We start from the raw sequence: 14,444 nt of genomic DNA, 5'->3' as shown, positions 1-14,444 counted from the left end.
TGGTTATTCATGGACCTTAAGGTCCTCTGCGGGGCATACCAGGAGAGGCGGTTCTGTAAATACGAGGTCCCTAAGCCACAAAGGGCTTTAAAGGTCAAGACCAGCACCTTGAACCTGACCCTATACTCCACAGCAGAAGAATTAAAAGTGCACACACTGTGAATACATGAAAACCAGGATTTGGTTGCTTTGTGCAAGGAAGAGATGGGCAACCCCCAGGATGCTATTGGACTCCAACTTGCATTAGCCCCAGCTATCATGGCCTATCTAGGAACGCGGGTGGCGCTGTGAGTTAAACCACAGAGCCTAGGACTTGCCAATCAGAAGGTTCGTGGTTCAAATCCCCGTGACGGAGTGAGCTCCCGTTGCTTGGTCCCTGCTCCTTCCAACCCAGCAGTTTGAAAGCACGAAGTGCAAGTAGATAAACAGGTACCCTCTGGCGGGAAGGTAAATTCCGTTTCCGTGCGCTGCTCTGGTTCACCGGAAGCGGCTTAGTCATGCTGGCCACATGACCTGGAAGCTGTACGCCGCCTCCCTCGGCCAATAAAGCGAGATGAGCACCGCAACCCCAGAGTCGGTCACGACTGGACCTAATGGTCAGGGGTCCCTTTACCTTTTAGCAATGCTTTACAACAGACCAGGGAGGCATTTGTCTTATTGCTTTCGAGCAACCCCCTGATACCTGTAACACTAGCCTATAAGGGAAACGTTTCAGCTTCCTATGGCATGGAATTATTTTTTAAAAAAACACACAATGTGAACTGATTCACAAATCCACATTTAAGGTGCCTGCAGGAGATAGGCTAAGTGAGTGTGGCTTGAGGCTTTTCACCCATGAGAATCTGGTAAAGGAATTGTGTGTCTGCTTCCTTATGCAGACAGATCCAGATTTTTCATTGCAGGACCGCATTCCACCACCCTTCCCTGAGCTTTGTTTAGATTTGTTATCATGGCGAAGCAGTTGTATAACCCTTCCACCACACACCCAGGAGGGAAAAAATGCAAGGGCTGCCACCAGTTCTTCCTGCTTTTTCACTGTGAACAGACACAAAGTCTGCAAACCTAATGGATCAGGTTCAACATGGGATTTTAAAAGTGTGTCGCTGTTTTCTTTGTACGCTTCGGACCAGAAGTGTGAACTGAAGCTGTGCGACACCAGAAACACATCTGCTTAGGAGTACAAATTTTTGCTGGGCTTCCATCGGAGTAAGCATGAATAGTATTGAGCTGCTTTTTTTTAGAAAATTCATATAAGATTGAATGAAGAGAAGACTGTTTGAGGGGGACTTCAGCAAAGGGCCTTTTGGTAAGCCCAGGCCGGCTTTCCTGTCCGCGACAAGCCCACAGTTGTCAACCGTCCCTTATTTGGCGGGACAGTCCCTTATCCCAGCACCGTGTCCCGCTGCTGTCCCCAATTGATGATGTCCCTTAAATTTCCCGGGTTTCAAAGGAAGCAGCTCCTCTCCCTCCTTCCCTGCTGGCCAGGGAGGAGGGAGGCTGCAACTGTGTTGCTTGGCTGTGTTGCTCACCCAATAAGGAGTCTAAGAACGACTGGGGGGTGGAGCTTGCATGCCTTGTGCCAATCAAATCGGCCGCGTTGCCTGGGGAATCGCCTTTGCTCAGCGCTTCCCAGCGGAGAGGTGGTTTTCCTTGCTGCATCCCCTTTGCCGGGTTGCTGCGCTGTGGGAACCACCGCTTGAGGCTTCGTTTGGCTGCTGGCTGGGTTTTCTGCCTTTGGCTTGGAGGGGCTCAGAAGTTGAACATACCTGTGTTGGGAAAATCCCTTATTTTGGCTGCTGATCCCTTATTTTCGAGGCTGCTGGTCCCTTATTTTCAAATCTGTAAGTTGACAGCTATGGACAAGCCACTGACAGAAGACTGGCAAAGCTGCCATCAGCACTGGGTGGACTGAGCCACCATTTTAATTTCCCACCGTTCTCCTGAGCATTGCTTTGGCAAGTGGGGGGTGGGAAACCGAATGGCACCAGGTGCTGGGGGCCCAGGGAATATTAGTACTGATGCCAAGCCTGTAAAGGAACTTATTGTCACGCAAACTAAACCCGACAAAGAGAAAATATGTCCCAGCAAAAGAAAAAAAAAGAAAAATTGGGATCGGAACATAAAATTCTACAAAGTAATATGATATAAACTAAGTATGTGGAAATTTTATAGCATGAACAAATTGACACTAACAAAACCTTTAAATACTCGTTTTAAAAATGCAACTCGGCCTGAGCATAACTAAACCAAATGCAATTCAACCATAAGTCTTCTTCAGTGGTTTTTTATAGATATTTTTATTCAATTTTCACACATAAAAGAAAAAATCACCAACCATATACCAAACATATACAATCCCTTCACCAAACAAATAAGAAATAACAAACAAAAAAGACATACACTTACACCAACAAAGAATACATAAAGGAAAAAACATAGCTATTTATAACATTTTTTTATATAACTGATTGGACTTCCTCACATCTCCCTTCCCTGCGTTCTCTATAATAGAGCTAAAAACAGCAATTTAAATAAATTGCTTTGGGGAAGTTTTTAATGTTTGATCTTTTATTGTGTTTTTAGTATTCTGTTGGGAGCCGCCCAGAGTGGCTGGGGAAACCCAGCCAGATGGGCAAGATATAAATAATAAATTATTATTATTATTATTATTATTATTATTATTATTATTATTATTATTATCATCATCATTATCATTATTTTTTTTATATATTTAAGAGGTATACTCTGCATTTCATTTTAATGATCTCCAAGGCAGATTACAAACAACACAAAAGCCAGGATAGCTCCCAGCTCCCCTCTGGGCATTGTGACCCCGCAGAGAGTCAGTGAGGTGTGGGGTGGACATTTTATTTCCAGCTCCCTGGCATTTTTGCTGTTGCTGTCCATATGGGACCCTCACCCCACCCCCACCCCCCGAAGTGTGCTGCTATGTACGGATATCTGCACATTGTTCTCACTTTCCAACACCCTAGGCTGAATGCTTAGAAAGCTTCCAAGCAGTTCCCCCCTGAGAATTATTGGATGTGTAGAGAGATGGCCCCAGGGCTGCAGAGATGGCATCAATTACTCTGGCTCGCTCAGAAAAAAGATATTTCTGTCCGCATCGGTTAAATTGAGAGTCTCCCTCAGTCTTCAGAGATCCAGCTTCCTCACACAGACTGAGCCACATTTAACTGCCACTTCAACTGGAACCCTATTTGAAAATCCCACACACACCCCTCAGCCCCTTCCCTTGGAATACAGCCTTGTGCAAATTAGTCTCCTGGCTGCTTTTATAAGTGTAATTTTTCCGGACCTCCCCTTTTCCTGTCTGCAAATGAGAGGCAAAAACTGTTTCTCGGAACGCAGAAATCTGCTTGTGTGCTGAGTCGCACTATTAGTCCATGTGCCTCTACTCTTAACTTGAAGCAGTTGCCAGCGTTTCAGATAGGAGTGTATCTCAGCCCTGCCTGGAGCAGCCAAATCTGAACCTGGGACCTTTTAAATAAATGCAAAACGTCTAATCATAGGTTTGTAGGATCCTGTCATTGCTAAAGTTTAAGCCCAGTGGCAGCAGGTGGCCAGGTAGAGCTTCTCACTCACCCAGCTTCCAACATATATAAAAACATAATAAAACATTACACATTAAAAGGCTTCCCTATACAGGGCTGCCTTCAGATGTATTCTAAAGGTTAAAAAGTTACTCATCTGCTTGACATCTGATGGGAGGGCGTTCCACAGGGCGGGTGCCACTACCGAAAAGGCCCTGTGCCTGGTTCCCTGTAACTTCACTTCTCACAGTGAGGGAACCACCAGAAGGCCCTCAGAGATGGATCTCAGTGTCTGAGCTGAACAATGAGGGTGGACATGCTCCTTAAATAGCAATCAAGCACAGTTCCCATCTGCCATCTCAATTTCCCCAAAATACAATGTCCTGGCTTATTGCTGTATGAGACGTGATCAGAACTGGGATTGGAGTCGCCACCTAATTTTTTCTAAAATGAAATGCTGCGGTAATTTGGGAGTTTCCCACTCAGGAGAAACATCCAAAGCATGTTGAGAGAAGAAAAAAAGGTTTGGTGTGACTAGCATACCGCTCTAACCAATTTAAGTGGGGCATCCTGGAATTATAGGAACCTTTCTTGGCTTCTGATTGGATCCTGGAATGTCTCTCTTTTTTTGGTCCAGCACTCTGGTGCAATTCAGCTGGTTCGCACCAGAATGCTGGACCCAAAGATGTTCTTTTTGTCTTGACCTCTGGCGTGAGTCATCTGCTTCCTGCAAGGGACCAAAACAAAATGAGCGTCCCAGTTTGGATCAGCTGGACGTTGGAGGGTATGGATTAGTGAAATTTGGGAGTGGTGGGGAAGAGGGTTCCACACATCCCTAACCAACGTTATACATATACAGGATTCTGATCACATAGAATTATACTAGAGGAAAGCCTATAGTAGTTGAATGTTGCAGTTGTTCCTGTGTGAAAATAATATTCCTCCCCCTCCCCTTTTTTTCTTTCTCTGTCTCCCCTCACCCCTGCTTCCCAGACTTTATCCGCCCTGGCCAAGATCATGAAAGAATGCTGGTTCCAGAGCCCCCCAGCCCGACTCACAGCTTTGAGGATTAAAAAGACGCTGAAAAAACTCAGCGACTCCTTCGACAAACCCAAACAACACTCGTAACTGCAGGGACCAGCTCTGGGACCAGGGATCAAATTTCTGACTGTTTGGCTCGGCAAGAAAGTTCAAGGTCACTTCTTCCACTTCCAGTGTGCTAGTCCTGGTCTCTGTCTGTGGCTGCAGCAAACTTTGTTTGAAACCCGGCCAAGAGGATTTGGTCTAGAGCCCCCTGGCTGGGATCGATCCTTTGCAGGAGAATTTCATGGAACAGATGACTTGCTTCGGGCGTCTTTAATTTGTTTTCTCTAGCAACGAAAAGCGGGGTGAGCGGGGGGGGGGGAGGGAAAAGAAACACCCACTTCTCCGAGAACATGCATTAATATAAATACCCCCTGGATCTGTAACCTGACGCCAGCCCGTCTCGCCACCAACGCCTGAAAAATGGGGAGGGATCCTGCTTGGAAAGAGCACAGCTGTTCTGCCGAAGGGCCTGCTACCTTGGAAACACCAGTTTAAGGACCATTCATAAGCCGGTATTTAGATTGGGCCTATAGGATCTCTGTGTGTGTGTGTGTGTTCTGTCTACAACACACATATGTGCCTACAAAAGGAAAGAGAGAGCAGAAGAGGCACAGACTTGCAAGAACAGGAGTACAGTGGTACCTCGGGTGAAGTACTTAATTTGTCCCGGAGGTGCGTTCTTAACCTGAAACTGTTCTTAACCTGAAGCACCACTTTAGCTAATGGGGCCTCCTGCTGCTGCCGCGCCGCCGAAGAACAATTTCTGTTCTCATCCTGAAGCAAAGTTCTTAACCTGAAGCACTATTTCTGGGTTAGCGGAGTCTGTAACCTGAAGCGTATGTGACCTGAGGTACCACTGTAGATTCACACGCACATGTAGACAATTGTTCTTTGCCACCGCAATTTAAGCCTGGGGAGTATAGACATATACAAGCATGGAAGGCTGTCTGGATGGTTAAACGTAAAGGGACCACTGACGATTAGGTCCAGTCGTGACCGACTCTGGGGTTGCGGCGCTCATCTCGATTTATTGGCCGAGGGAGACGGCGTACAGCTTCCGGGTCATGTGGCCAGCATGACTAAGCCGCTTCTGGCGAACCGGAGCAGCGCACGGAAACGCCGTTTACCTTCCCACCGTAGCGGTACCTATTTATCTACTTGCACTTTGATGTGCTTTCGAACTGCTAGGTTGGCAGGAGCAGGGACTGAGCAATGGGAGCTCACCCCATCACGGGGATTCAAACCGCTGACCTTTTGATCGGCAAGTCCTAGCTCTGTGGTTTAACCCACAGTGCCACCCACGTCCCATCTGGATGGTTAGGAAGAGGCAAAAGTGTTATTTTCTCTGTGTTGCATTTAAACCCAACTCCCCTACGAAAAGCCCTACAAAATAACCCTGGGTGTGTGCGAATTTTTTTTAAAAAAATTAATACAATCGTGCTGCACAGTATGAGCAAACAGGTGAGCTCTGTCAATTGGGATAAGGTCTACATTCCAGTATAATGGTCACTAGCAACTCCCTGGCCTCATCCTTCACCCCCAGAGGCTTCCCATATAAAATGTGTTGCCTTGGACAAGAAGGGCTCTCCCTGCCTTACAGTGGTACCTCGGGTTACAGACGCTTCAGGTTACAGATGCTTCAGGTTACAGACTCCGCTAACCCAGAAATAGTACCTCAGGTTAAGAACTTTGCTTCAGGATGAGAACAGAAATTGCACAGCAGCGGGAGGCCCCATTAGCTAAAGTGGTGCTTCAGATTAAGAACAGTTTTCAGGTTAAGAACGGACCTCCAGAACGAATTAAGTTCTTAACCCGAGGTACCACTGTACTTCCAAGCTGGGTTGCAAAGGGGAAATGTTTCCTTGCACCCCTGGTTTGAATTCAAGCCATGACTCTTAAGGAAGAATCAGGGGCTCATTTTAAGGGCACTCCTGATTCTTCTTCCTTTCAGCCACGCCTTGAAGCTTCCAGGTGTCATATATGATGTCCAGTCCAGGAAATTTAGGTTTGCCCCAAACAACCCGGTGAGCCAAGATTAGAGGCCTGGCAGGGCTGTTTGCACATTGCATACACTGTGTGCATTAGTTTTCCTGTGCATGATCAGGCCAGTGCACATGAGCAGCTTGCAGACGGGATGCCCTGGTGCATGTAACACTGCCAATTTGGGGGGGGGGGTGGAATTGGGGTTGGAGGACTTGTCCCATTTTAATCAAACGCCAAGCTGTATTGTCACCCCGAAAGAATTAATCTCCCTTGCTCTCCATCCTTCAGAAACATTTATTCCCACTCAAAATATATCCACGACAGGGCAGCTGAGTTGAACCTATGTGAAAGACATGTAAACTCATTTCACACAGAAAAAACCTCAAGTTGCTTCAGAAATGTAATTATTTTGCACGGAAATGCGTTTTATATTTATTAAATTTGTACCGGAAAAAAGCACCCACAAAGTTTGTCATTTTGTACAAGCCGCATTATTTTTGCAGAAAGAGGAAAAATTGCAGGGGGAACTTTCGGGGGGGGGGTCATTGACAGTTGAAATTACAGGCTTTTGTTTGGGAAGAAAGAAAGCAACTGAAGGTAATCAAATGATCTGTCATGGGAAGGAGCACAAAAGAATGGAAAATGGCAGAAAGGGTTCAAAAAGAAAATTTCTTAATAACAAGGAGAAGACAAAAATAGAGCTGGATCTCAACGTAGGGCTGTTTAAATCCCATTAAGGCTAGTGGGAGTTAAGAACTCTAATTGCTGGTTTGTAAATAAATCCTTCTCCACTCACCTATGGCAAGTAATGATTCCCCATTGAAACCCTACCATGGTTCCCTATTTCTTTTAAGTTGCAAATAGCCAACAGGGATGTTTAGACAGGTGGACTAGTTAAAATAAAAAGGTGGGCTTGTACACTTTGCAGATATATTTGCCAAGGGACAGAGACATGAAAGCAAGCCTATAGCTGAGCTGGAATTTGAAGTTGGGATTCCCTCCATCAGACACGTACTTTTGAAATGTTTTTTATATTTGGGATTAACCAGAATGTACTGAGACACATAAAGGACGCGGGTGGCACTGTGAGTTAAACCACAGAGCCTGGGACTTGCCGATCAAAAGGTCGGCGGTTTGAATCCCCGCGACAGGGTGAGCTCCCGTTGCTCGGTCCCAGCTCCTGCCAACCTAGCAATTGGAAAGCACGTCAAAGTGCAAGTAGATAAATAGGTGCCGCTCCGGCAGGAAGGGAAACAATTGGGAAGTTTCCCAATTGTTGAGTGAGTGTGCCCCGTGCAAAATGGCATCGGCTCCTAAATCCTTACGCTTGGAATCTGCTGGCTCATGCTTCAGTCCCGGTGTGAGTGAGGGCTCCAGTGCTCACCGAGATTTCTGCATCTGGTCCACATGCATAAAGAAAAGCGGGTTTGCTTTCTCCATAGAAATGAATGGGACAACCTGTGAGTAAACTGCAAGTGCAGCCTGGAACACAAGTGGGGCTCAAGACTGGGGGAAATTTCAGCCTCCAAGTGTAACCAGGGTGGGAATAGCGTTGCTAAATTAAGGGGCTCGCTCCTGCAGGATGGCCACTAACTTTGATGGGTCCCAAAGAGGACTAGACAAATTCATGGGAGATAAGATCATCAATGGCTACTAGCTATGATGGCTATGCTCTGCCTCCATGGTCAGTCAGTAATGCTTCTGAATACCCCAGCTGCCCAGTGCTCCGGGAGGTCCAACACTTGCCCCGTCCCGGGCACTGGCAACCCATGCTACACCACTGGAAAAGGGCCTTGCATGCCGAAGATGCTACATTCAATCCACAGCATCTCCAGGTAGGGAACAGAAAGACTCCTGCCTACCACTCTGGAGAGCTGCTGCAAACTCCCATCAGCCCCAGCCAGCATGGTCAGAGATGATGGGAGTTGTAGTCCAGCAACATTTAGAGGGCAACACACTGCTACCCCTGTAATACTAAACTCCAGTCTCTCATGCAGAGCATTGGCCTGACTCCGCTTCCTATGTTCCTAAGAGCTCAAAGAGCTGCAATAGTTTGCAATCAGCAACCAGTTAGCTATCAAGGCTGTATGTGCATCTGAAATATTATGGCTGGCTCCACAATTTATTTGCCTAGGAAGTTCTGAGTTCCCTGTGGTTATGGCTGGATGCTTTTATCAAGTGGTGGGTGAACAAATATTTGCACATTAAGGGCTCCAGCTCCAGCTCCAAAAGTGGAGGTTAAGCTGAGCCGCAAGATAGCAAACTGATAAACCTAAGGACATTTAGATGGTATGTCATGGTGTTCCTTCTCCTCCCCAGCATTTATCCCATTCTAGTTGCTAGCTTAAAACATGCCTGCTTCTTGGGAGAAAAGCAATGACAAACCTAGACAGCATCTTAAAAAGCAGAGACATCACCTTGCCAACAAAGATCCGTATAGTAAAAGCTATGGTTTTCCCAGTAGTGATGTATGGAAGTGAGAGCTGGACCATAAAGAAGGCTGATCACCGAAGAATCGATGCTTTTGAATTCTGGTGCTGGAGGAGACTCTTGAGAGTCCCATGGACTGCAAGAAGATCAATCCTACCCATTCTGAAGGAAATCAGCCCTAAGTGCTCACTGGAAGGACAGATCCTGAAGCTGAGGCTCCAATACTTTGGCCACCTCATGAGAAGAGAAGACTCCCTGGAAAAGACCCTGATGTTGGGAAAGATGGAGGGCACAAGGAGAAGGGGATGACAGAGGACGAGATGGTTGCACAGTGTTCTCGAAGCTACCAGCATGAGTTTGACCAAACTGCGGGAGGCAGTGGAAGACAGGAGTGCCTGGCGTGCTCTGGTCCATGGGGTCACGAAGAGTCGGACACGACTAAACGACTAAACAACAACAACAACAAGTTGCTAGCGAAGATATCCCCCCCCATACCCCATTGGTACAGCAGCTCTGCTGCATATTAATTTTAATCAGAAGCATGCAGATGCACATCAATAACGTGAGTGTAATAAACCTGGTGGGGCTGTGATCTAAACCACTGAGCCTCTTGGGCTTGCTGATCGGAAGGTTGTTGGTTCGAATCCCCATGATGGGGTGAGCTCCCGTTGCTCTGCCCCAGCTCCTGAAAGCCCCAGTTTGAAAGCACACCAGCATGAGTAGATAAATAGGCATCGCTGTGGTGGGAAGGTAAACAGTGTTTCCGTGCGCTCTGATTTCCATCAAGGTGTTCCTTTGCGCCAGAAGCAGTTTAGTTATGCTGGCCACATGACATGGAAAGCCATCTGTGGACAAACGCCGGCTCCCTTAATCTGAAGTGAGATGAGCATTGAAACCCCATAGTCGCTTTTGACTGGACTCAAACTTCCAGGGGTCTATGTGCTGGAAAAGACCTCTTGTCTCCATATCTACTGATGCCCATACTACCAGAAGTGTGCTAAATTGTGGCTTACATCAAATCAGCAAAAGCAGTAACAGACCCTGCTGTCTTATTATAAAATGTTTTAAGTGTGCTGTGAAGAGAATTATACAAATGTGACACTAGATAGCAATGGTGAGCCATGACAAATTCAATATATTTTTCACAATATTGTTGTTGTTTTGTAAAAAAGCGTTTTCACAACGTTTTTTAATATGTGTCTAGATTCCACCTGAGGACGCGGGTGGCGCTGTGGGTTAAACCACAGAGCCTAGGACTTGCCAATCAGAAAGTTGGCGGTTCAAATCCCCGCGACGGGGTGAGCTCCCATTGCTCGGTCGCTTCTCCTGCCAACCTAGCAGTTCAAAAGCACGTCAAAGTGCAAGTAGGTAAATAGGTACCGCTCCAGCGGGAAGGTTAAACGGCATTTCCGTGCGCTGCTCTGGTTCGCCAGAAGCAGCTTAGTCATGCTGGCCACATGACCCGGAAGCTGTACGCCGGCTCCCTCGGCAAATAAAGCAAGATGAGCGCCGCAACCCCAAAGTCATCCATGACTGGACGTAATGGTCCGGGGTCCCTTAACCTTTACCTAGATTCCACCTGAGTTGCCCCAGCTGCTCTGGGTGGCTTCCAACATACGTATATTAAAAACATAATAAAACAGTAAACAGTTTTTAAAAAACTTTAGATGTCTTCTAAAAGTTGTATAATTATTTATCTCCTTGGCTCAGGGTTCATGTAACTTCATACCCTCCAATATTTCTATGATGAAAATAGGGACACCCTAAGGAAAAGTAGGACATTCTAGGATCAAGTCAAGAAACTGGGATGGCTTCTGTAAATCTAATGACTTCTGGACCCAGGTTGTTGAATAATTTGTATATCAGTGCAAGAGTCTTGAACCTGGCTCAGTAGCATATAGGCAGGCAGTGTAGATGTTTGAAAAGAGAGCTTGCATGTTGTCAGCCATCGGTTCCCCTAAACTGTCTAGCCGCTGTGTTCTGTGCTAGCTACAGTTTCCGAACCAAGCCCAAGGGAAGCCCCACGCAGAGTGCATTGTAGCAATCCAGATTTGAGGTTACCAATGCATGGACCCTAGTGGCCAAATCATCCTGGTGCAGATTTCTGAGAATCTCAGCTTTCATTAAAAAAAAAAAAAAAATGAACCAGAAACAGCCAGTTTTCTACGCCAATGGCTGCAAAATAAACTTGGAATCACCTAAGTAACTCCTTATGAAATTATTATTATTATTATTATTATTATTATTATTATTATTATTACGATGGTACCTCTCAAGACGAATGCCTCGCAAGACAAAAAACTCGCTAGACGAAAGAGTTTTTTGTTTTTTGAGCTGCTTCGCAAGACGATTTTCCCTATGGGCTTGCTTCGCAAGACGGAAACATCTTGCAAGTTTGTTTCCTTTTTTGAGCCTTTTTTGAGGTTTTTAAAGACTTTGGTGATTTTTGAAGCTTTTTCAAAACTTTCCCGACACCGTGCTTCGCAAGACGAAAAAAATCGCAAGACGACAAAACTCACGGAACGAATTAATTTCGTCTTGCGAGGCACCACTGTAATTTATACTCCGCCTAGCAACTCTGGGCGGCTCCCAACAAAATACAGTGGTACCTCAGGTTAGGTATGCAGACAGAAGGACTGAGCTCCTTGCTTATTAGAGACACTTCAGGTTACAGGTGCTTCAGGTTACAGACTCCGCTAACCCAGAAATAGTACCTCAAGTTAAGAACTTTGCTTCAGGATGAGAACAGAAATTGTGTGGCAGCGGCACAGCGGCAGCGGGAGGCCCCATTAGCTAAAGTGGTGCTTCAGGTTAATAACAGTTTCAGGTTAAGAATGGACCTCCAGAACGAATTAAGTTTTTAACCTGAGGTACCCCTGACCATTAGGTCCAGTGTCAGACAACTCTGGGGTTGCAGCGCTCATCTCGCTCTATAGGTTGAGGGAGCCAGCGTTTGTCCGCAGACAGCTTCCAGGTCATGTGGCCAGCATGACTAAGCCGCTTCTGGCGAACCAGAGCAGCGCACAGAAACGCCGTTTACCTTCCCACCAGAGCGGTACCTATTGATCTACTTGCACTTTGACGTGCTTTCGAACTGCTAGGTTGGCAGGAGCAGGGAGCAAGCAACAGGAGCTCACCCTGTCACGGGAATTCGAACCACCGACCTTCTGATCGGCAAGTCCTAGGCTCTGTGGTTTAACCCACAGTGCCACCCGCGTCCCTCCCTTTCCCCATACTACAGCCAATTACCGTCACACCCGAGATCAGGTGGAGACATGGCTAGACAGGTTGCATGTGCCGCCAATCTATGCAGACAGAAGGACTGAGCTCCTTGCTTATTAGCTGGTGGGCAGGGGGTTTAATCCTGCTTAGTCTCTGTCTGTCTGTCCGTCAATCCGTCCATCCATCCATCCCCCCCCCCGTGCACAGTCATGTGCCAATTTTGACAGGTGGGTGGGGGGAAACACACCTGTCCAACACCTGACTTTACTCCCCCCCCCCGGTAAAGGTACCCCTGACCATTAGGTCCAGTGTCAGACAACTCTGGGGTTGCAGCGCTCATCTCGCTTTATTGGCCGAGGGAGCCGGCGTTTGTCCGCAGACAGCTCCCAGTCATGTGGCCAGCATGACTAAGCTGCTTCTGGCGAACCAGAGCAGCACACGGAAACGCCGTTTATCTTCCTGCCTGTTTATTTACTTGCACTTTGACGTGCTTTCGAACTGCTAGGTGGGCAGGAGCAGGGACCGAGCAACGGGAGCTCACCCTGACATGGGGATTCAAACTGCCAACCTTCTGATCGGCCAGCCCCAGGCTCTGTGGTTTAGACCACAGCACCACAATATACAGCTTCAAATGTACGCACATCACATTTGCAGCCACTGGAAATGCCAAAGCCATTGTTTGAAGCAGAACAGCCCATGAACTCGCATGCCCTGCATAGCCCAGGCGCTTATCAGCCAATTCACTTCTTCTAGAATCTAGGAGTTTCCTGCTGATAACAGAAGCAAACATAGCCAGAAGAAGAAGGGTGGGAAAGCAGATGGAGACGAAATAATAACTTAGGCCAAATCTTTTGTTGAAATGACTCCTTGGTTTGATTTTCTGATAAAAGTCCAGATGGTGCAATGACATTTCCTGGAATATGTGTTTTCCCCGCTCCCCCTGTCACTGATTCCAGTAATGTTGCAAAACATTAAGAAGTACACAAAATGGAAGTGACCTAATAGATATTCAATTCCATAAGCCAAACTTTAAAAACAGATTTGGAAAACATGTTTTTTTTCCCCTTTATAAAAAATATTTTGGAGGGGAGGAGTAAAACACAACTAAACCTGCAGTTCCTTCTGGAATAGACTTGTATCCCCCCTCTCAACCTCAACAGACGTTTCCTACCTTGGAAAATCCAAAATATATGATCCAATTAAAGCATGTAAAGGGTTTCGGTGTGTATTAAATATTTTGGAGGGGCTGATGTATCTTCTCGCAAGACAGCTTGTTACTTTGAGAGAAGGCAGCTATCTCACACAGAAAATGAACTGAAAGGGAGCTGGTAGGCTAGGATAGAGGGCTATGAAGTCTTATTAGCGTGTTTGAGGGAACTGAAAGTGTCTGAGGAACCACATGCCCATGATGGGAAGGACCCAGAGGCAAAAGCAAATGGGGTAACAACTGTAATTTTTATTTTTATCTCTGCTAGAGTCTACACACAATTGCACATCTGTCTCTCTGCTCCAAGCAGGCAAGTGAGAGCGTAGCATCATCAGACTTCAAGGACACTCAGGGTGCAAAATAGGGCCAGTGAGGGGGGTGGTGGCCTGGGGAAACTTCCAAGGGCCAGACAGAGTCCTGGAGGGCCACATTCAGCCCACTGGGCTGAGGTTCCCCACCACAGCAGGATGGATGTACGGGAGTCTCCCCACTTAACGCACGCTTGACTAGTGCACAACCGCACAGTGCCGAGAAAGGATTAAATCAATCTATTTAAATGGCCAAAAGGCGCAAAACAGCAAAAAAAACCAGCCTGAAAAGAGCATGAATAGTGCAAAAATGGCGTAGAAAGAGCAGTAAAATGCCAGGAGCCTTTGCAACTGCAATCCCATCAGCCTTTGCACCGAATGTTGATGCCTCTGGAGAATCGGAGTTTGCAAAAGGAGGTTTGGAGGGAGCGACTGTGATGGATTTTTGTGGATTTGGGGCGGAGTTTTTGGTATTCCCACTATAGGTATATGTGCAGTACTTGGGAACGTAACCCCCAAGTAAGCAAGGAGACACCTATAGTTCCATAGGCTTGTAAGGAGAAGGGCCTGCATGAATGGAACGTAAAGCAAAGAAGGTATACATTAGATCAGGGGTCTGCAACCCGCGGCTCCGGAGCCGCATGTGGCTCTTTTACA

The 14,444-nt window shown here is 46.7% G+C and overlaps 1 protein-coding gene and 1 long non-coding RNA gene across 2 annotated transcripts in view; one reads left to right on the top strand and one right to left on the bottom strand.

Annotated features, from left to right (window-relative positions):
* The window catches only part of ACVRL1 (activin A receptor like type 1), a 54,343-nt gene extending 48,290 nt beyond the window's left edge, over positions 1-6,053 (top strand). The window contains exon 10 of the mRNA XM_083490167.1: positions 4,545-6,053. Within this exon, the coding sequence (XP_083346293.1) occupies positions 4,545-4,679 (135 nt within the window). The 3' untranslated portion in view covers positions 4,680-6,053. The remainder of the gene's footprint in view (positions 1-4,544) is intronic.
* The window catches only part of LOC310700684, a 61,288-nt gene that overhangs the window by 23,782 nt on the left and 23,062 nt on the right, over positions 1-14,444 (bottom strand). The gene's annotated exons all lie outside the window — the stretch shown is intronic.

This window comes from Podarcis liolepis, assembly GCF_965112155.1.
Source record: "Podarcis liolepis genome assembly, chromosome: 2".
Classification (NCBI taxonomy): Eukaryota; Metazoa; Chordata; class Lepidosauria; order Squamata; family Lacertidae; genus Podarcis; species Podarcis liolepis.
This window is presented reverse-complemented; position numbering and strand designations above follow the sequence as displayed.